Source organism: Amblyomma mixtum, chromosome 1 (assembly GCF_055824585.1).
Source record: "Amblyomma mixtum isolate Tamu chromosome 1, ASM5582458v1, whole genome shotgun sequence".
Lineage (NCBI taxonomy): Eukaryota > Metazoa > Arthropoda > Arachnida > Ixodida > Ixodidae > Amblyomma > Amblyomma mixtum.
In genome coordinates, this window is record NC_143012.1 from 1,056,371 (window position 1) to 1,078,704 (window position 22,334).

Sequence of the window (22,334 nt, forward strand, 5' to 3'; positions counted from 1 at the left end):
ATTTCAAACCTTCTGCCCATCTATCAAAAAAGAATTGTTGTTTCTGAAGCGTGGCGTTGCTACTGCGTGTGTGTGAGTATCATCAGTTTTGAGATGTCTTATATTGATTGTTTTTTCGAATAAACGGCAGTTGAAGACCAGTGTCTATCCTGTGTATTTGTGTTCTTTGTCCAGTGTGTTCACTAAGCGCTAGCAAAAATGATTTCAAACGCTTTCCAACTAGCCCAAGTTTCCGCCTTAATACGCATAACAGGCGGTACACCATGACCACCACAATTCACCGTGGTGGCCACGCTGCAGCACCTTCGACCTTCACCTCTAAGCTTAAATTTTGTCCTTGTATGTTTGCAGCCAGTGATGACATCGCTGGTAGTTTTGTGCAGCATAGAGTTTAATCCTGCAAAATTCCAGCCAGGCGAGAGCTATCGCTCTATTTCTGTGTGTAACCGTGGTTAAACTGTTGCCACTTTGTTCGTAGATTCCTCCTCGCAAGTCCCGGTAGCGCATGTTGCATTTTTTTTATCGCGGCCGGGAACCCGAAATTGCGCTCTAAGTTGCTTTGCGCACTGCGAGTTTGGTCCGAAGGCTTATGATCCGACTAAATAAATGTTGTGAGCGGTGTTCTATACGGGTGAACTTGGAGCGCACCACGCTGCCTCCGAAAGCGTGCCAGCTGAGGCAGCTTGGCGCGTAGCTTTGGGTTCCCGCGATTAGAACATAGCAACCTGGCGAGCAAAGCGTCATCGGAGAGCGAAACGCTGAGTAACGCCCACGTGGCGATCAGAACGGGCGAAAAAGCAGCAATGCGCACCAGCTATCGAAGCCGCCGTTCACGTGCCGACAGCATTATCTCGCCCCCGGTGACTCGCGGCACCGGCGGCAGTCCAAGCCACACTTCGTGTTGAGTCTGGGCGCCTGTACGGCACGCGCCTTAATGTCAGGGCACTTCCAATTACTCAGGTCGGAATTTACGCAACGCTGAATTTTAGCAAGCTTTAGTATAATGCGGCGTAGTATTGCATTATTGCTTTGTTTGCAGAGCATATTTATCTCGTTCTTCAGGTTCTGCAGTTATTCGCTACCTGTTCGACGAAGACGCCTGGCAACTCAGCGGTTTCCTGCCTCACGCCAGGAGCTACCACACTGCTGCATGCGTGGGGGACTTCATCTACGTGGTCGGTGAGGGAAACCTCTTTCACAAGGGTGTTCCTATACTTACGGTGGTTTTGTCTATCTGAAGGGATCAATGGCGGCCGTATTTTGATGGAAGCGAAATGACATCGCATGTTAAGGCAACTCCGTCGTATTTTGTTCCCCTATGCATTTCACTGAAATATTCGGGGTGAGTTCGGCACAGTTTTAACGTTGTTTGTGCCAGATTTCGCAGACGGGCCCCGTCGTGCTGTAGCGCAAATGAATTTTCTCTTTCGTGCCCTAAATCGGAGAGTCTGGACGGGCAGCCTTGCGTGTGCGACGTCAGACATTGCCACGCTCGTCGACGTTAGCTCTGCGTTGGGTGGAGGACAAAATTTCGCGCTTGTTCTTGGTCACGTGAGACAAATATACCGTCGCCACTACAGCTAATCAACGCGCAAACGATAAATTTCGGGAAAGTGTCTGTGGCATCATAGGCTAGTAGGTTGCGACGTCATAGGTTAGCCGAAACCCAGTTTCGGTTTTCTGTTTACGCTGGTTTAAAGTACTTTTACTCACTATTTAAAAAAAAAGTCTTTTGTACTCGCGAGAGGGGACTCGAAAGAATGTGATTTGATTGCCAACTCAAAATGGTAAAAAAACAAAAACAAAAAAACATGGAGTTGCCCTTTAAAGAGCCGCAATTCTAAGCTAGTCCAGAGCCCTCTATCACAGCGTCCCACACTGTCCATTGTTGCTTCGGCACGTTGAGCCCAAAAATTTAGACTTCACTTTTTACTAGAGAATGCTGCTGACGTTGCGCTCTGTGTTCTTTTAAAAGGTGTGTAGAAATCTGTGTGATATCTTAGTTTCTGAAGGTCTGTGCCGCTATTTGTGTTTCTCAAGCTGTCTATATATATTTTTTTTTTCTGGGGGGGGGGGGGGGCTATTTCTTCTTTACCGCTTTTTCCCATTTCGATATGAAGTCGCAGTTCTTGATCACCCTTGTCCAGTTCATTGTATTATTAAGCTAATCCTTGTCGAGCACATTCACCCTAAGATCTTAATTAACTTGATATTGTTACCTCTTTATGGGTCATCCTCTCAACCTCTTCCCACCAACCCCGCTGCTTATTTATTAATCTTGTGTGGTTAGGCTTACAGCAGTATTTCTAGAGCTAAGTGTTTTGTAGTTCAGCAGTTTAAGGATTTCTTGGCCTGGGAAAGGCATGTGACGAACTTCTGTCCGTTCAGTATGAATGTTTTATCGGGAGCAAAATTAAGAGACCCCTGCCAGCGCGTGCCGATCCACGCCAAACTAGTTTGGCGTGGATCGGCACGCGCTGGCAGGGGTCTCTTAAATTTGCTCCCGGTAGTACTACTTCCTTGGGTGTTTCGGGTTTGCTCAGCTGTGACCTTTCGCTCTGACTCGCTTGTAGTGTTGGATGACAAATAAAAAAATTCAGGGGGCACTTTGGCTCTCTAAAGTGCTTCAAGGCGAAAGCGTTTCCTGGCCACTGTTTGTTTTTTACTTTGCTATTTTTAACATTTTGTTTTGTATTTATTTTTTGCTCCTTTTCTTAATTTTATTGCTTTTATTTTATTTCCACATCGTATTTTTGTTTGTATTTTTGTTTATTTCCTTATTTTTATTGTTATTTTCCTTTTCTTGACTTTACTCCTTTTATTTTATTTATGAAGCCCATGCATTCACTAGATGCGCCTTTATTCATGCTGGAGCCTTGAGCCTTTTAAGCAGTGACACCGAAAGGCGGACGAATCTGCCGACGCGTCTGTCGACACTCCTGCCGACGCGTCTGTCGACACGGCTGCCGACGCGTCTGCTAACGACAGTATGAGGCATTAAAGGCTTTCGCCTTAAAAAACGCCCTTGTAGTAGGTATTAGGTGATTCTTTCTCATCAGTTTATTTGATAGGTTTGTTGCGCTTATCTTTTACCAGATAGAGGAGAGTTAAAAGGTAAAAGGAAAGAGAACAGAAAAGAAAAGATGCGCGTCGCAACAACCTCGTCCGCCGAAGCGGACGCTGGCTGAAAGAACAGATAAGCGGCTGTAGCCCCATATTCTAGTGCAACAGACAGATCTGTAGATGTGGTGTTCTGTCGCGGAAGCAACACTACGCTAGGTGTGAGCCATTTCGCGGAGCCCTGCAGAGCCCCAACTGCGCATGTGCGAGGACCGAGTGTGAGACAGTTACTGCGTAGTTTCCTTTCCTCTACTACAATTATCATTATCTTCATTACGTTTATCTTTCTCTTTTTTCTTTCGCTCTCACTTCCTCCCTTCCTGTACGGTGCGGTCCAGGTGTCCACCGAGATTACAGAGAATTACTGCGCCATTTCCTTTCCTCAAAAAGCGTTGCGTTCAAAGGGCAAGGCATCGCGTCGAACGGGTTGTGACATTCCGTGGACTCCCTTGCAGCGCTACAACTCGCTGTCGCATTCCACTCCTAAAGGCGATGCTTAAATGTCATTAATTGGCAGTTAATTAGTATTGAGTCATTAATCAGTAAATAGCCATTAATTAGTAATTTGTCGTTACTTAATAATTAGTCATTCATTGTGTGTGACGTCATCCAGAGGTGACGTCACCGGTGCCACAGAGGCAGTCAAAGTGGTGCGGAAAACGCTTTCGCCTCTACGCACTTTAGACATTCAAAGCACTCCCTGAATTTTTAGTTCCAACGGCTATGTTGAAGAGCATGGCGACTTTCTCGGCGAACGCTTTAGACGGAACCTCAAACACCCGAAGATAATCAGCAGCGGTCAGTGGGCGCCTGAAACGCGCTTTTAGGAACGTGGGGTGGTAAGAGAAATGCGGGCTGCATGTGTTAGCGCTGACAACGTTGTGGCAGATACTCGGCACTGCAGCAATTGACCGCAGTGTTAACTGGGTGAGGAAACTCTCGCGATCAACCATTAACTGCCATCTTCAAGGGTGGCAGTGTGGGCTTAGTAGAGCAGAACGTTGGGCCAGTTGGTGGGTGCGCTCTCTATCCAGTGTACGGGACGCACTTGACGTTGCAGACGCCAAGCCGCGTATAGTTGCCCGATACGCCATACCTTTCGCTCTCTGACCAGGTTCAAGAGTAGCTGAACGCACATAATTTTTCAATAATAAAGAAAAAACGGTATTTTTTATTATTTTCTGGCATATAATTTGGCCTGTGAGGGTTTATATCCACCGTTTCACACCTGGCAGCCTTCGGGCTACGGCCGCTTGTCTGTTTTTTCAGCCAGCGTCCGCTTCGGCGGACGCGGTTGTTGCGACGCGCGTCTTTACTCTCTCTTTGGTGGTGAAAATATTTTAATCAAATAGTTTAGGAGGTTGTAGCGGCGGTTGGAGCTCTCAGTCCGGGACCCCATTGGCGTAGGTTGCTGTCCGGGATCTTTCGATGAGTTTCTTTTGAGTCTTTTCGTCCGAGCTGGCCAGAGCTGCATCCCACCCCTCCTGCGTTGGCTAGTTAACAGTGATCGCCTGATTTCGTTGGCGGGCCTATACCATATGGTACAGGTCCGCCTTCTCCCCGCAAAATTTTCATTGTGAGTCAAATGGCTCTGGGTCTATGGCATGTAGTCTTCGTGGGTTGTTGTAAGTGTTGGTCTGTAGTTTTCGGAGTTGTTGTTCCTCCCCTTTATCTAGTGTCTTAGCCGGCGGAGGGTAGACCCGACGGGATAATCTTAAGTGCTGAAGTATGTCATTGTAAGTTAGTAGTGGGGTAGGAGGTTCCACGGCATCCGCACTGGGTGCCCGGGGGAGAAATGCTCCGGCTGAGGTATGTGCGCTCTCGTTCCCTGGGATGCGCTGGTGACCTGGTACCCATATTAAGTGTTTGTGTGTGGGATGGTAGCCACGGGTGTAGCTATCTTGCAGGACTTAAGCTGCTAGCGGTGCGACCCTGCCCCTGAGGTAATTGCGATACGCTGTCTGTGAATCTTTCAGAATGTATTCTGAGCTAGTGCGTGTTGCAGCTAGAGCAATCGCCACTTCTTCCGCAGCCAGTGTGTGCTGGCTAGCGAGTACTAGTCCGTCGACTGTTGTATTTTGGTGCACTACCGCGACGGCCGCCATTCCGTGCTTGGGACCCGCAGCATCGACATAGAACACGTCCTCGCGCCCGCCGTAGTACCTTTTCATGGCTTCGGCTCGTGCTTGTCGTCTTGACTGGTGAAAATCGGGGTGCATATTCCTGAGTTGTGGAGCTGCCTTGAGTTGTCCTCTCCATGAGGCTTGGATGTCGGTTTTGGTGTCTAGCTGTCGGGGGCAATTGATGTTTAAATCACTCAGGACTTGTCGGCCAGTCCGAGTTGTGGAGAGCCTTACCACCTGCGCCGTAAGGTGTGCCTCTATCAGCTCGTCTATCGTGTTCTGCACACTCAGTCGCAGGAACCGGTCCGTCGATGTCGCAAGAGGGAGTCCCAGGGCCTTCTTGTAGGCTGTTCTGATTATGATGTCGAGGTTTTTGATCTCACGCTTCTTGAGGCGGAGGTAGGGCGCTGCGTAGACGACGCGGCTTACAACGAAAGCCTGCACCAGTCGCAGAATATCGTCTTCTCGCATCCCTGATTTGCGCGTCGTTATCCTGGCGATCATCCTGGCGACTTGTTCGCTCACGTGCCGTAGTTTCTGGAGGGTGAGAAGGTTGTTGCCGTTGTTACTTATGTACAGTATCTTGAGGGTCTGAACTTCCTTGATGGGTGAGTTGTCTACGCGGATGTTGATGGTGTCCTGATTCTGGCGTTGACGGAAGACTATGAGTACGGATTTTTCGGATGAGCACGTAAGTCCACACGACCGTGGATAATTTTGAACTGTTGTCGCCGCTGTTTGTAGTTGTTCTTCAATCATTCCCATACTTCCCGTGGTTATCCAGATGGTTATATCATCAGCGTACAGGGCGTGGCGTATGCCCTGTACCTGATTGAGAAGAGGTGGGAGATTTAGGAGTGCAATTTTGAAGAGAAGTGGGGATAGTACTGCCCCTTGCGGAGTGCGTCTCGTGCCCATCTTCACTCGCTTTGTGTGTGTTTTGTGCCGGTGCTGATGTTGACGGTTCTGTCCGTAAGGAAATCGCAGATGTACGAGTGGACTCACTGGCCACAGTTCGTGCTGTGGAGGTTTTTGAGGATTGTGGAGTGTTTGACATTGTCAAACGTTCCCTTGAGGTCGTGTGTTAGAAGCGCTCGGTTACTGTTTGTGCGTGTGGATCAATGCCTTGCTAAAATTTTGTATGGCAGTTTTGCTGTCACTGATGACAAACTTCGCTTCCGTTCCAACGCAGCTAACGCGATCGCACTTTCCTCGGCAACTTCTATGCTCCGCCCGCGCAAAGAAGCAACAGTCACGGGATTGCCCCGGCCGCTGACGACCGTTACCACCGTAAAACCGCCACCACCTCCCGCCGCGTTTACATAGGCCACCTCATGTTCCGAAATTTTTCCGAATGGAATTTCCAATGCAACGGCTCGTTTTTGCCTCCTGTGTTTGTTATATTCCGGGTGCATGTTTTTTGGCAGGTCGGGAATCATAAGATTTTGTCTGACTTCCCTATCTACCTTCACCTTTTGCGTGGGACCCCTACCCGGTTACTGTTTGTGCGTGCGGGATCAATCAGTAACTGGGTAGGGGTCCCACGCAAAAGGTGGAGGTAGATAGGGAAGTCAGACAAAATCTTATGATTCCCCACCAGCCAAAAAACATGCACCCGGAATATAACAAACACAGGAGGCAAAAACGAGCCGTGGCATTGGAAATTCGGTTCGGAAAAATTTTGGAATATGAGGTGGCCTATGTAGACGCGGCGGGAGGTGGTGGCGGATTTACAATGGCAACGATCGTCAGCGACCGGGGCAATCCCGTGACAGCTGCTACTTTGCGCGGGTGGAGCATAGAAGTTGCCGAGAAAAGTGCGATCGTGTTAGCTGCGTTGGAACGGGAGCGAAGTTTGTCATCAGTGACAGCAAAACTGCCATACAAAATTTTAGCAAGGGAAGTATCTCGCCCTTAGTGGCCAGAATCTTAGGCCAGAGAAAGTTGGGTGGGAAAATTCAAATAATTTGGTCTCTGGCGCACGAAGCCGCCCCCGGCAACGAGGCGGCCCACGAGCTGGCTCGAGATATCTCTACCGCCAAGCCGCTACAGGGCCCCTCGATGACCGAGGCAACGGAGAGCGCATGCTAAAATATGGGGAGATCACGCAGCATTATAGCTTGTAGCGTAGACTGGTACCCTCGCTAGACCCGAAATTAGACAACTGACAGGAAGCGGCGTGGAAACGACTGCAAACTTATAAGTATCCGCACCCGGTTATGGCGAAGCACATGTTCCCCGAGACCAGGAGCGATAAATTTACCCTTTGTGGTGCGAGAGGAACCCTCGACCACATAATATGGGAACACCCGTACTCTCCCGGGGGGCCGCACAATATAGACAGTAGAGACACCTGGGAGACCTTGCTGCGCAGCTTGGACCCTGAGCTCCAGCTCCTCCTTGTCCAGCTGCCTGAAGAGGCTGCTGAGACCCAAGACCTCCCAGCTTGCATCTGAGGCGGCGGCACCCGCCCCCTGACCTGCGTGTCGGGGTGTGGGTAGATCACCTTATCCGTTGGAGATTAAAGTTTATTCTCTCTCCCTTAGCAGCTGCCGTTAGATGGGTCTGGCTTTCTCCTGTCCACTCGCGCGCTGTGCACAAGGAAGAGTTCGGGAATTGTAAAAAGCCTCTTTGTTGCGGCGCAAGACCGAATCGTTACACCACAGGGCTTCCCTCGCAATAGCTCTCGCTGCCGCCGATCCAAAATCGAGAACGGTTATCACAGACTCTCGCCGGGCCTGTGAACATTATAGTAAAGGGTGGTTCTTTTCTCTTCTTCTTTTGTACGGAGAGGTTGTCCCTCCGTTCTTCTTTCTTCCGACGAAGTACTGAGCCAGTAGGATGAGACTTGCAGGAAAGACAGGGACTCTTGTCGAGCACTGATATAGGTTTTATGTACACAGACGACTATTTACATGGAGTATAGTTTAGTTTAGTTTATGGGGTTTAACGTCCCAAAGCGACTAAGGCTATGAGAGACGCCGTAGTGGAGGGCTCCGGAAATTTCGACCACCTGGGGTTCTTTAACGTGCACTGACATCGCACAGTACACGGGCCTCTAGAATTTCTCCTCCAAAGAAATTCTAGCCGCCGCGGCCGGGATCGAACCCGCGTCTTTCGGGTCAGCAGCCGAGCACCATAACCGCTGAGCCGCGTATGTAAATGACAGCATGATGTCTGACCAGCCGCCCCGTGGACCCACTCCACGGATACTTGAGAGCACGGTCTGCGTGCCTGGCTCCGGTCGAGACCAAAATCTCTGTGTCGCGATGGCGGCAGAGCATCGCGCGCCCCCGCGCTCTCTCCCCACGCGAAAAGAAAAAAAAAGCAAGAAGTTGAATTATTCTTAAGCCGCGAGCAGGAGGAGCCTCGTCACTACATGTGTTTTCGCTCTATCCCTGAAAGCTACGGCCTCGGCGCCATACACAGCTTGCAAACGCGGGGCAGGTAAGATGCCGCTAACCGTTCCCAGATGAGGGTAGCAAATGGGCGCGCAGCCACCGGGCATTGTCCGTACCGCGCCACGCCGTGTGGCACCGGCCCTGTCAGAGAAGGGATGCCTTCGATAACCGCAAGCGCGCCCTCCGCGAGCCTAACCCTTTGAAGAAAGCCGCGAGGCGCCCATGCTGCCCTTCCCTCTCCCCACAACAGATCTTTGGGCGATCCGCACTCGGCCACGGAGGACCGGGCGGAAACGCGACCTTCGGCTGATAGGGGAGACCCCTCGTTTACTTTAGTAAAAAAAAGAACACGGAAACGAGCTTCTAGTGCAACAGCGAACGCCGTCCAGGCTAACGACCGCGATGCTGTCGCCGCGCCGCTCGTAGAGCGGCTTTTTCAGTCGTTATTACGGCGCCGGTAAAAACGGAAAGAGGCGATTGAATGGCGCCAACCTTACACCTCCCTCCAAGATTCAATAATCACTAAATAGATTCATTGAATTACAGAGATAACGAGGAGGGACGCCAACGTCGCTTTCCGTAACACATTCCTACACGAGGTAATACAAAATTCCTATTACAAGGTAATACAAAAGAAATGACAAACATGTGCACATCAACAAGGCGACATGCAAAGAGTGTCCAAACCCGTCCTAGGGTTACAGTTCTCACACCGCATTTCGCACACCATGCGCACGCGCACAGCTTGCAGGTTGATGTCCCGGGACGCACACTGGTCTCCGTTCACACGGCCCAGGGGCGATGACACGTGCTTCAGCGTCGCCCTGTTTATGTCCCTAGTGAACGCTCCGGGCCTCGAGTCAGTCTACTCCCAGCAACCATTTGGGAGACGCGAGAGTGCATCTGCATTCGCGTGAATTTTACCACTGCGATGTTGGATCGTCACATTATAACGCTGCAGCGCCAAAGCCCAGCGGGAAAGTTTCGCACCCCGGGGTGCGCTGCTCGTGAGGTACGACAGCGGATTGTGGTCGGACACCACAGTTACCTGGGCACCGAATACCCACGTCTCGAACTTCTTTAATCTGCGTCGGTGTAAAACGATGGCTTGCGAAGGCATTCGGCTGTTCCGAACCGTCATCGGCAGTTTGCGATAAGCAAGCACCTGCAGCCACAGCTGAAGCGTCCGTGTAGAGTACGTATGGCCTCTGAGGGTCAGGTGTACTCAGCGAAACGGCCGCACAGAGATCTCGCTTGAGTTCCTCGAAGGCGCTATCGGCTTCGGGTGACTACGGCAATTGGGTCGGTACACTTTTTCCCGTCAGCTGCGTTAGCGGGCGAGCTATCTCCGCGAACTTCGGAATGTAGCTACGGTAGTAGCCGCAGAGACCGAGTGCGCTCCTCAACTCTTTTTTCGTCTTAGGGACCTGGAGCCTCTCGATCGCTTCCCACTTCTGAGGGTCTGGGCCGTGCTTGCCCGAGCCTACAATATGTCCCAAATACCGGATTGAAGCCTGAGCTAACTGACACTTATCTACGTTAGCGCGCAATCCTGCGCTCTCCAAAGTAGAGAACACCCCATGCAGATGCTCCACGTGTTGCTCTAGCGATTGACTGAAGACGGCTATATCATCTAAATACGCGCACGCGTACTCTTCATGCGGAGCCAACACGCTGTTCGTATCTCTCTGAAAAGTGGCAGCTGCATTTTTCAGGCCGAAGGGCATGACCCTCCATGCGAACTGACCGCAATGCGACACGAAGGCTGTTACAAGTTGTGAGCCCTCCTCTAGGGGCACCTGCCAATAGCCTCGTTTTAGGTCGATGAGTGTAATGAACTTCGCGGTTCCCACACGCAAAATGAGCTCCTGTGGGCATCCCATTGGGTAGGCATCCGTATCGGTTTCTGCATTGAGTGCCCGGTAATCGATGCACAGACGGATCGACCCATCTTTCTTAGGCGCGCATGCGATTGGATGCGCGTATGGACTCTCACACGGGTATATAAGATTCAAGTCTAGCAGCTCCTTAATCTGCTTGGCGACTTCACCTTTCAGAGCCTCAGCGATTCGGTACGGGCGACTGCGTTTCGGCTTGGCGCCCTCCACCAGCTTTATGTGATGCGCGCCCACACGCGCTACGCCTGGTTTTGCTGCGAAGAGTGCTTTGTGCTGGTCGAATACAGCGCGTATTCTAGTAGCCGCCTCTACATCGAGATGTGCTGTCTTTTCCACCCCGAGGGCTACGCATGACATTTCGTCCTCGTTCGCACGCGGGGTATATTCCACCTTGAAAGTAGTTCGGACGGCGCGAAAACAACAAAGACAAAAGGAGACACGAACACAACAGGACGGGCGCCAACTTGCAACTGAAGTTTATTGCACCAGACCCCTACATTTTATGCATCACCCCAGCCATATCTCGCAAGCCTATCACACATCAAAACGAAATTGTCATCAAAAGTCCTAACACCGGAAGTAGGCGCAACTATTACAGACAGATATGCATTCTGCACTATACACATGATAACATTTTCCTTATTTTATAAGTCTCAAGATTAGAAGAGCGCGCAACCCACATGAAAGCAATTCATTCTGAAAATTCATTCTGAATTCATTCTGTCTCCTTTTGTCTTTGTTGTTTTCGCGCCGTCCGAACTACTTTCAAGATATGAACCAACTAGCCCAAATCAAAGTACTTCTTGAGCATATTCCACCTGCCCGAAATCACTGTCATCATGAAACATGATCCTCACCGATGCTACTTTGCTCACGTAAGGGCGCATCTTGTTAGCGTGAACCAGTCTCTGGCGACCGTCGCGCACTTGAACGTAGTCTTTGTGATAGAGAAGCCCCCCAACCGTAAACATTCCCGCCTTGCCCCTTTTTGCACCTTGCCAGGCCTGACGCAAGGAATCGTCGTTCCGCTGTTCATCACGGAACTTCTGCGCGTCGCTGCTTTGTATCGGCTCAGCTTCGCACGCCTCGCTCCGCACTTCTACCGCTTCTGACGGAGTTGCTACGTTACCAGCGGTGTTTTCCGGCTTCGCTCTCTCGGGCGTCTCCGGTCTACCGATTTCGCACTCCTTCAGCTTGTTTGGTTCCGTCACTGCTAGCACCCGGGCCTCGGTGTTGGCCTGGCATGCGTAAAGCAGTTGCTCCCATGTGCCACCCGATATTAAACAATCGGCGCACTTCAGCTTGTCTGTAAGAGCGCACATTATTTGTGTCTGTTCCGCTACCTCCTGTATTGGTGATTTTTCGTCAATTAAAGCCAGAGGCAGCAGTGCTAGCTTAGCACTCACTTTCTCGGCAAACGCTGACAACAGCTCTATGCGGCCGTGTGGTGTTACTAGCTCCTCCGGCACACTGCTTTCACGAATCACAGTGATATCGGCGCCGGTGTCGACAATAGCGTCAATTACCTTGCCGCTGCAGTCTAGTTTTACCTCCCTCAAGTTCGTACGCAGAGAGCAGGAGTCATTCAGGGCTACTCTCGCTCTAGCCTGTCTCCATTCGCGGGCCCTACTGATTTGATTTTAGTCTCCTCGCGAAGAAGTGGGCAGTGCGCAGCGTAATGGGTGGAGTCACCGCACCGAAAGCATTCGCCCCGTCGAGCTGACTTTTGAGCTGCCTTGACTAATTTGCCCTTTCGTGGCCCTTCTACTCGAGGCTTAACGCTCCCTTGTGCATTGAGCGGTTTGTTCAGCTCGCCTTTAGCCGCGCCCTTCTGTTCAATTGGCCTAAGGCCGCTGCTCCTCCTTTGTGCTCTACCCTCTGCCGCAGCCTCTTCGAAGGTCTGCAGAAGGCGAGCTAGCTCGTCAGCCTTAAACCATTTTTCGCCTTCTCGAAGCTTGACGTACTTATTGGCTTCTTCATTTAAGCCCGCCTTCAGCTCATCAGCAACGAGAAGCTCCAAAAGGTCTTCAAAAGACTTCGCGCCGCGTGCGTCTACGTAAAAGTTCGCGTAGCTGCGCAGACGCGTCGTGAACGCTTTCCAAGTCTCACTTGCACGTTTGGTAGCTGACTGGAACCGTCTTTGATATTCGGCCGCAGACAGCTTTAGCTCTTCCAGCACAATTTTCTTCAGCACCTCGTAATCACGGTGCTGAGCCGGCGTGAGTCGCGTTGATAGGTACTGCACCCTCTCCGCAACAAATGGGAAAACAATCTGTCCCCAAAACTCTCTCGGCACTCCGTACGCCTCCAGCGAGCTCTCTGTGGATTCGAACCAAATATGTACTTCCGCACCAATGGGGAATTTCGGAATGGCACCTGCTAACAATTTAGTGCAATTCCTCAATGCCATCCGGCTGCCTTGCGGTTCTCCTTCGCTCGCATCGTCACGTGTGCGCCTTGCGGTGGAACCATGAAGTCGCACGAGCTCAACTTTGAGTTCCAAGGCTTTGCGCCTCTCCTTCGCCATTTTCAGGGTATATTTCATTTCCCTCTCAGAGAGACGTGTGTGGGACCCATCACTGTTGCCCTCACCACCCTCGCTATCGACCTCCGCGGTGTCAAGTCGGTCGAGGTCTAGCTCAGGAAATTCATCCTCACTGCTCTCCCCACCTGCGCTGTTTCTGCCTTCAGCGTTTCTAGACATTTTGTGAGGGTTCAAGTGGGCAAATCTCGTCTCCATATAAAACCACTGACTCGAGTAACCCTGTGTTCACCCGAACATAAACAAGAGGGCTCACTTGGTTCCACCGGTGTGAACGTCAGTCGGTCGGAAGTCGCTCGCCGCCAAGTTCGCCGCTTTTCCGCCGCGATGGTGCTGGCTGCCTTCCGGTTGACTTTTCCCCTGTCGCCCGTGTGGTCTTCTTCTGACCGTGGCTGTGGGTTGACGTTCCTCGCCGATTCCGGTGACGACCTTCTCGCAGTTACCCTCAGCAGGTACACCGCCTTTGGTGTCCTACGCTTGGAGGTGCTTGCTATTGTCTTCCACTTGTTGTCTTCCGAGTCTCCTCCGATGCAGTTCTTCGTGCTGTCGACTGCGCCAGTAAAGGGTGGTTCTTTTGTATGGAGAGGTTGTCCCTCCGTTCTTCTTTCTTGCGACGAAGTACTGAGCCAGTAGGATGAGACTTGCAGGAAAGACAGGGACTCTTGTCGAGCACTGATATAGGTTTTATGTACACAGACGACTATTTACAAGGAGTATGTACATGACAGCATGATGTCTGACCAGCCGCCCCGTGGACCCACTCCACGGCTACTCGAGAGCACGGTCTGCGTGCCTGGCTCCGGTCGAGACCAAAATCTCTGTGTCGCGTTGGCGGCAGAGCATCGCGCGCCCCCGCGCTCTCTCCCCACGCGAAAAGAAAAAAAAAGCAAGAAGTTGAATTATTCTTAAGCCGCGAGCAGGAGGAGCCTCGTCACTACATGTGTTTTCGCTCTATCCCTGAAAGCTACGGCCTCGGCGCCATACACAGCTTGCAAACGCGGGGCAGGTAAGATGCCGCTAACCGTTGCCAGATGAGGCTAGCAAATGGGCGCGCAGCCACCGGGCATTGTCTGTACTGCGCCACGCCGTGTAGCACCGGCCCTGTCAGAGAAGGGATGCCTTCGATAACCGCAAGCGCGCTCTCCGCGAGCCTAACCCTTTGGAGAAAGCCGCGAGGCGCGCATGCTGCCCTTCCCTCTCCCCACAACAGACCTGTGGGCGATCCGCACTCGGCCACGGAGGTGGTGGTGAAAATATTTTAATGAAATGGTTTAGGAGGTTGTAGCCGTGGTTGGAGCTCTCAGTCCGGAACCCCATTGGCGTAGGCTGCTGTCCGGGCTCTTTCGATGAGTTGCTTTTGACTCTTTCCGTCCGAGCTGGACAGAGCTGCCTCCCACCCCTCCTGCGTTGGCTGGTTATTAACAGTGATCGCCTGATTTCGTTGGCAGGCCCATACCATATGGTACAGGTCCGCCTTCTCCCCGCAGAATTTGCATTGTGAGTCAAATGACTCCGGGTCTATGGCATGTAGTCTTCGTGGGTTGTTGTAAGTGTTGGTCTGTAGCTTTCGGAGGTGTTGTTCCTCCCCTTTATCTAGTGTCTTAGCCGGCGGAGGGTAGACCCGACGGGATAATCTTAAGTGCTGAAGTATGTCATTGTAAGTTAGTAGTGGGGTAGGAGGTTCCACGGCATCCGCACTGGGTGCCCGGGGGAGAAATGCTCGGGCTGAGGCATGTGCGCTCTCGTTCCCTGGGATGCCCTGGTGACCTGGTACCCATATTAAGTGTTTGTGTGTGGGTTGGTAGCCACGGATGTAGCTATCTTGCAGGATTTTAGCTGCTAGCGGTGCGACCCTGCCCCTGAGGTAATTGCGATACGCTGTCTGTGAATCTGTGAGAATGTATATTGAGCTAGTGTGTGTTGTAGCTAGAGCAATCGCCACTTCTTCCGCAGCCAGTATGTCCTGGCTAGCCAGTACTAGTCCGTCGACTGTTGTATTTTGGTGCACTACCGCGACGGCCGTCATTCCCTGCTCGGGACCCGCAGCATCGACATAGAACACGCCCTCGCGCCCGCCGTAGTGTCTTTTCATGGCTTCGGCTCGTGCTTGTCGTCTTGACTGGTGAAAATCAGGGTGCATATTCCTGGGTAGTGGAGCTGCCTTGAGTTGTCCTCTCCATGAGGCTGGGATGTCGGTTTTGGTGTCTAGCTGTCGGGGGCAATTGATGTTTAAATCACTCAGGACTTGTCGGCCAGTTCGAGTTGTGGAGAGCCGTACCACCTGCGCCGTAAGGTGTGCCTCTATCAGCTCATCGATCGTGTTGTGCACACCCAGTCGCAAGAGCCGGTCCGTCGATGTCGCAAGAGGGAGTCCCAGGGCCTTCTTGTAGGCAGTTCTGATTATGATGTCGAGGTTTTTGATGTCACGCTTCTTAAGGCGGAGGTAGGGCGCTACGTAGACGACGCGGCTTACAACGAAAGCCTGCACCAGTCGCAGAGTATCGTCTTCTCGCATCCCCGATTTGCGCGTCGTTATCCTGGCGATCATCCTGGCGACTTGCTCGCTCACGAGCCGTAGTTTCTGGAGGGCAAGAAGGTTGTTGCCGTTGTTATTTATGTACAGACCCAGTATCTTCATGGTCTGAACTTCCTTGATGGGTGATTGTCTACGCGGATATTGATGGTGTCTTGATTCTTGCGTTGACGGAAGACTATCAGTTCGGATTTTTCGGGTGAGCACGTTAGTCCACACGCCCGGGCATAATTTCGAACTGTTGTCGCCGCGGTTTGTAGTTGTTCTTCAATCATTCCCATACTTCCCGTGGTTGTCCAGATGGTTATATCATCAGCGTACAGGGCGTGGCGTATGCCCTGTACCTGATTGAGAAGAGGTGGGAGATTTAGGAGTGCAATGTTGAAGAGAAGTGGGGATAGTACTGCCCCTTGCGGAGTGCCTCTCGTGCCCATCTTCACTTGCGTTGTGTGTTTTGAGCCGGTGCTGATGCTGACGGTTCTGTCCATAAGGAAATCGCAGATGTACGAGTAGGCTCGCTGTCCGCAGTTCATGCTGTGGAGGTTGTTGAGGATTGTGCAGTGTTTGACATTGTCAAACGCTCCCTTGAGGTCAAGTGTTAGAAGCGCTCGGTTACTGTTTGTGCGTGCGGGATCAATGACTTCACGTTTGATTTGCAGAAGCACATCATGGGTGGACAAGTGTGCCCGAAATCCAAACATCGTGTGTGGCAGTAGCTCATTGTCCTCAAGATAATTGGAGAGACGGGTGTGGACTGCCTTTTCCATGAGTTTGCCTGCACACGACGTGAGGGATATGGGGCGCAGGTTTTCAATGCTGATTTTCTTGCCGGGTTTGGGAATAAAGTGTACATTGGCTGTTTTCCATGCTTGTGGAATGGTGCCGGTACGCCAACATTCGTTTATGTAATCCGTGAGTTGCTGCAGAGCCTCCGTGCCGAGGTTGGCCAGAAGTCCGACAGTAATTTTGTCTTGTCCCGGGGCTGTGCCTCGGCGCATATCTGCTAGTGCTGCAATGATTTCCTCTGAAGTGAAATCTCTGTCTAGGTCTTCGTTCGGTTCCCCACGGTACTCCTTATTGTAGGATTGTGGGTCTCGCGCGGTGCAGATATAGCGACGCGTGAGTTCATCCACGAGTTCATGATCCGTGCCTTGAAAGCTGTGAAGGGCTCGATGCAAATTTCTGTGTTGTTCACTCTTCGCTTTCGGAGGGTCAATTAGGCATCGCAGAAGGTTCCATGTAGCCTTGGTGTCTAGGCGGCCTTTGAGGGATTCGCACTTCGTTAGCCAATTGGTGCGAGCGAGGTCCCATGCGTATTGGTCTGCTTGAATAGTAAGCTTGGCTATTCGAAGTCTTAGTTTCCGATTGTGTCTTTGTTTTTTCCACCGTTTTATAAGACTACGTCTTGCTTCCCAAAGGTGTAGGAGGTGGTTGTCAACAGCTGGGTGGTCCTCCGTGGTGGCAAGAGACTTTGTGAGCTTTTCTTTAAGGTCGAGAATGGAAGCCGCCCAATCTTCGTAGCTGGTTATTTGTTCGGATGTGGTTAGTTTGGTGTCCTTTCTGAATGTCTCCCAGTCTGTAATTCTGGCTTGCCCTCGTGGTTTGCTGTGCTTGTTGCTTTCGAAGATGGTCTGCAGCACGTAGTGATCGCTGCCTAGGGTCTCTCCTGTATTGAGCCACTCATAGTTGCGGGCATTGCGGACGAGCGTGAGGTCGGGAGAAGTATCCCGCGTTACGCTGGTGCCGACTCGCGTCGGGTGCTGCGGGTCCGTGAGTAGGGTCAGGGCCATGTCAGCGATGGCGGATGCTAGTTTTCTGCCTTTCGTGTCTTCCCTGGGGTATCCCCATAGGGGGCTAGAAGCATTAAAGTCGCCAACTATAGCTAGGGGAGCTTTTTGGGCTTCTCTTAGGGCTTTAAGAAAGATCACGTCGAAGGCTACGCGGTGCTGTTTGGGGCGACTATATATATTGAGTATATAGGTGCCCTTGCTGTTTCTGTGCTGTGGCAGTATTTTTATGAAGGTATATTCAATGTCGCTGTCTAGATTAAGGTCTACAGTAATTGCCGTGCATGATTTGTGGACCAAGATGCATGTCGAGGGATTTGTTTGATGTGTTGAGTATCCTCTGATCTTAGCCTCCATATTCACTTCTTGCAGGGCTATTATTTGCGGCGTATCGGGATGACAGTCTATGTATTGCTGTAATGTTTCCCTCTTCCGTTTTAGTCCCCTGCAGTTCCACTGTAGGATAGTAAGTTTATGTCTACGTTGTGGAGCCATGCTGAACACTAGAAACTTGTGCCTCATCATGTGGTGCGCCCTCAGGTTGTAGATCTGGCTGAGTGCTTGGCAGACGACGAGTTCCCATTTTACCCTGCAGCTTTGTGCCTCTGTTGTGAGAACCATCTGATAATTCCTGAAGTTTGCGGTCAATTCTGATCTCCTGCGATTGCATCCTTATTAAAACTGGTTCGAGGTTTTCCATCATGGGTTTAATAACTGATTCGAACATACTTTTGATTGTCGTCTCGATCATAATTTGTAATTTATTTTCAATGACGTCTTGAATTGTTTTTTCCAAGCGAGTGATGCGTTCCTGGGTTTGGGGGTGCTCTGTATATTGCTGCTTTAGTGCCTGCGATGGTGGTGCCTGCGGAGTTGGTGCCTGGTGGGGTGCGTCTGGTGTAGTTGCTTGCCTCTCGGGGGTGCCAGCATCTAACTGGTGTGGAGACGGAGGGTGTAGCTCTGCCTTATCTTCTTCCATCGGACATGCCTGTTGCGTCGATGGAGGTAATGTGTTGTTTGGATTGACTGCGATGACTAACTGCTGTTTCAATGTGCTATTTTCTGATTTTAGTTGTTCAATCTCTGCTTTAAGTCGTTTGTAAGCCAACGCTTCGGGGGAGGAGGCAGCTACATCTGCCCAGCTCACCTTGCTGCCGTTGCGCTGCTCCTTGTTATGGGGTCCTGTTGTCTTCTCGGCTGGACGACTGCCGTTGTTGTGCGACACATTATCGGTAGTCCCAGGTCCATTGCTTGAAGAGCGTGAGCCGGGTGGTGCTGAGTTGTTGCTGGACTGGTCCTGGTGGGTCAGTCGGTCCCCGCTGCTCGATGGACCTCTCTGCTGCCGGACCGGTTCCGATGCCTGGATCTTGACCGGTGGTTGAATTCTCCTGTCTTGGGCTTGGTTTTTTGTGATGTTCGGTACTTGTACTTGCACTGATTCGACCCCATGAGATGTGGACCTTCGCAGACCGTGCACTTGGGTTGGCAGTCGTGGGATTCTGGAACATCTTGCTGACCGCACTGCGGACATCTTGACTTCGAAGGGCAAGGGCAAACATCCGCCCGGTGTCCAAGTTTCCCGCACAGTGCGCAGGCTGGCGTTGTTTTCTTGTATAGGCGTACTGGAACCGCTTCACCGTAGTAGAAGACGTGAAACGGAACCTTTCTTCCTTCAAACGTGATGGCCGCCACGTTGGAGGAACCTAATTTTCTCACGCTCACCACTGGTGCGTCCGGGGAGCGAAGCGCGTTCGTGATGTCTTCGTTGGAAACCCTCGGGTCCACTTGTATTACTCCTTTGCAAGTGTCGTCGGAGGGGCGGAGGTAGGAGTACACTGCCTGTGCCTTGTCCCCAAGCTGAATTTCGTGAATTGCCAGGATCTTTCTGATTATTTGGGCGTCTCGCACCCCGACGACGATGACGTTCTGTTCCCATATGGGCCAAACGCTGAGCTCGGCTGAGCCCTTGTCGACGCCAGCAGCAATGTGCAAGGCGTTTCCGACCGCGTTGCTTCCCCTGAATTTGCTGAGATCCAGCGTTCCTTTAGGTTTGATTATGATCACTGCATCTTGCTTGTCCAGACGCGGCTGCGGAGGAGGCTTCCAACGCTTGACTTGCGTGCGGGGCGTCTGCTGCAGCGGCGTATCCCCTGCCGCGGTGACGCGTCCATCTGGCGTTCGACCTTTTTGCCGTGCCGAGTGGTTGTCACGGGCTGATGCGCGTTCCCACTCTTCTATCTTGCGTTGGATAATCGCCTCCGTAACCTTGTCGAAAACTGGGGTTTTCGCCTGCGGCATGGTGACAATCTGCATCCCCTCCTGGTCGTATCCCATCAGGGTCGTCATGGTTTGCGGCAGAATTTGCCCGCGGAGCCGCGGCGGGCAGCTGAGTCGTGGCCTAACTGTTAGGCTTAGCAACTCGCGCGATCCGCTTGGTCTTCAAATTCTCGAAGGATTTGAGAAAACGGTCCCACCTGAACAAGGGTGGGTGGTCTCCTCGTTGTTCTGGAAGTGCAGCCAGATGGTGTCGCAGCGCTTCGGCAAATGCTTCGGGAAAGGATCATAAAATTCGGCGGAGCCGACGTGAGACACGTCCGCTCTTCCCGACTGCTGAGGCGCGTCCCTCGGCCACGGAGGACCGGGCGGAAACGCGACCTTCGACTGATAGGGGAGACCCTTCGTTTACTTTGGTAAAAAAAAAGAACACGGAAACGAGCTTCTAGTGAAACAGCGAACGCCGTCCAGGCTAACGACCGCGATGCTGGGGGGCGCTGTGAGCGCGCGAAGCGAGAGGACGTGCACTGCATCGTCTCCGCCAACTTTTGGCTGGAGCCACGAAATTTCGCCCGGAACCCCTTCAATACAGCTGCGTCTGTCTTTTTGAATCCGACAGCCACCTGGGGATACCACTCGCACCCAGGTGAGCCTACATTTGGACCTTTTAGGGCCGATCCTCACGCGTATCGTGGCAACGGTGCTAGGCCTGACGCCTTCGCCGGCGCCCGGTCGTGAGTGAGTCGCCCACCCGCAGCAAGATGGCTTCAGATAATGCTGTACAACGTGGCTACGACCCGGACACCATGGCCTGGTCTGAGGTTCCAGACACTCCAACGCCTGACAACCCGGATTCTGCGCCGATCGAAAACATGAAGCTTTTCAAGCTCGTCGAACGCCGCTCCCTCAAGCGGAACGCTAAAACGGACGCCGATGTGGCAGGACGGTCAACACGACAGAACGCTGCTACGCGCGCTGCAGCGCTTCATGGCCGGCCCCAATCTAAGACCGGGCCCTCCTGGAAACCAAAGCCGCTTCCGCGGCTTCATCCCGAAGACATAGTCATCATCCTGAAGCCCCGGGTGGCCGTCGCTCTCAGGGATGTGTATCAACATGGCGAGCTGGGAGCAGCGTTCGCGGCCTACCTGGGCGCCAAGGCCGCAGCATCCATCAGCCTGCTCCCCACATGGGAGCAAAACCTCATCGTCGCAGGCACCCGAGAGCCGCACGTCTCGGACAAGCTTCTGCGGGACATCGAACTGACAACATCGAAGGGCTCGCTCTCCATGTACGGGCAGCTGAAACTCACTGGCGACGTGTGCCGCGGCGTCATCACCGTGGCCAAGCACGAGACCAGTGAGTCGCTCCAAAACAAGATCCAGTGGCGTGCTGGAGAGCTTGCCGATATCCGCAAGCTTGGAAAATCAGACGTCGCGGCGCTCACCTTTGTGGGCAAAGTGGTGCCGCGATATGTTCACTATAATTCAGAGGTGACCCTTGTGCGGCCATACAAAAAAAAACCATCCTGGCCTGCGTGCTGTGTGGCACTGTGGGCCACCGTGCGGACACATGCCCCTGCCCGGACGAAAAGTGCGGCCTCTGTGGCCAAATGGTGAAAACCGTCGACGGGGTCAAGACACCTCATCAATGCACTCCAACATGTGCAGTCTGTGGGCAAGCCCACGCTACCAACTCCCGAGACTGCACGGAAAAATTCCGGCAGCCCAAGGTGCCCCGCCCCAAGGCCAAACGCACAGTGCTCCGAGGAAACCAGCGACCTGGCAAGCCGCCAAGTCACCCAAATTCAGGTGCCAGTGCCGGAACGCCGCGTGGTGCTCTCGGCACCGACGACAAAGTGTCGTCGGCCTTGCAATCATCGGTTAAGTCAGCGCCCGGGAAGAAGACGCCGCCTACACCGCCCAGCGGCAGGGACACTGGCCACTTCCCGGCCCTCAAGACAAATGGCACTACCGGCGCCCGGGCATCAGCGCCTCAACACGGCAAACAACAGGTGAGCAGCTGGGCTGAGATCGCCTCCTCCTACTCCCATCCCTCCTCCCCCCCCCCCCCCCCCCCCCCGTTACCGCCTCCGCACTAGATGCGGAATACAAAAAACAGATAGACGTGCTCCGGGCACAGAATGAGCTTTTGCTCACCAAAATTCAAAATTTAGAATCAAAATTGGCGTCCGCCGTTCCGAGCCCACCGAACTCGGACGCAATGGAGAGCGACGCGGAGATCTCGCCTGTCCTCGTGACAGCCATCTCCGCGATGGAGGAACGCTTAACCTCTAAATTACGATTTATGATCGAGACCGCCATGGACCAGATCTTGACCAAGGTCAAATCTGCCATCCCCGCACTGGTCTCAAAACAATCTTTCCGGAGCCCTCCACTACGGCGTCTCTCATAGCCTTAGTCGCTTTGGGACGTTAAACCCCAATAAACCAAACCAAACCAAACCATCTTGGACAACCCCCGCCTCCTCCGTCGGGCGGGGCCCATTAGGGACGTATCCCATCCTTCAAAATTCATCACCCCCTCGATGGAACAAGTAGCTGGCTCTGGGGCAGCCAATACCTCCTCCTCCCCCCTAAAAATTTTAAATCATGGCGAGACACCTTTAAATCATGGCGAGACACCTTAATCAAAGAAGT

At 52.3% G+C, this 22,334-nt stretch overlaps 2 protein-coding genes across 2 annotated transcripts in view; one reads left to right on the plus strand and one right to left on the minus strand.

Annotated features, from left to right (window-relative positions):
- The first annotated feature begins 1,085 nt into the window (after window positions 1-1,085).
- Window positions 1,086-22,334, plus strand: part of LOC149365206 (alpha-scruin-like) — a 103,118-nt gene continuing 81,869 nt past the window's right edge. Inside the window, exon 1 of the mRNA XM_089540982.1 lies at window positions 1,086-1,179. Within this exon, the coding sequence (XP_089397108.1) occupies window positions 1,151-1,179 (29 nt within the window). The 5' untranslated portion in view covers window positions 1,086-1,150. The remainder of the gene's footprint in view (window positions 1,180-22,334) is intronic.
- Window positions 15,851-20,248, minus strand: LOC149365207 (uncharacterized). Its single transcript, XM_089588405.1, has 2 exons — window positions 18,552-20,248; window positions 15,851-18,392 (listed from the first exon to the last, which is right to left on the minus strand). Exons 1-2 carry the CDS (start codon window positions 18,933-18,935, stop codon window positions 17,883-17,885), a joined length of 894 nt encoding a protein of 297 aa, XP_089444531.1. The 5' UTR covers window positions 18,936-20,248; the 3' UTR covers window positions 15,851-17,882.

Coding starts and splice junctions, on each gene's coding strand:
- LOC149365207 (XM_089588405.1), bottom strand. CDS start 18,935: ATGTCCGCAGTGCGGTCAGCAAGATGTTCCAGAATCCCACGACTGCCA. Junction 18,393..18,551: donor AGCAGCGCAACGGCAGCAAG/GTGAGCTGGGCA, acceptor TCGACGCAACAG/GCATGTCCGATGGAAGAAGA.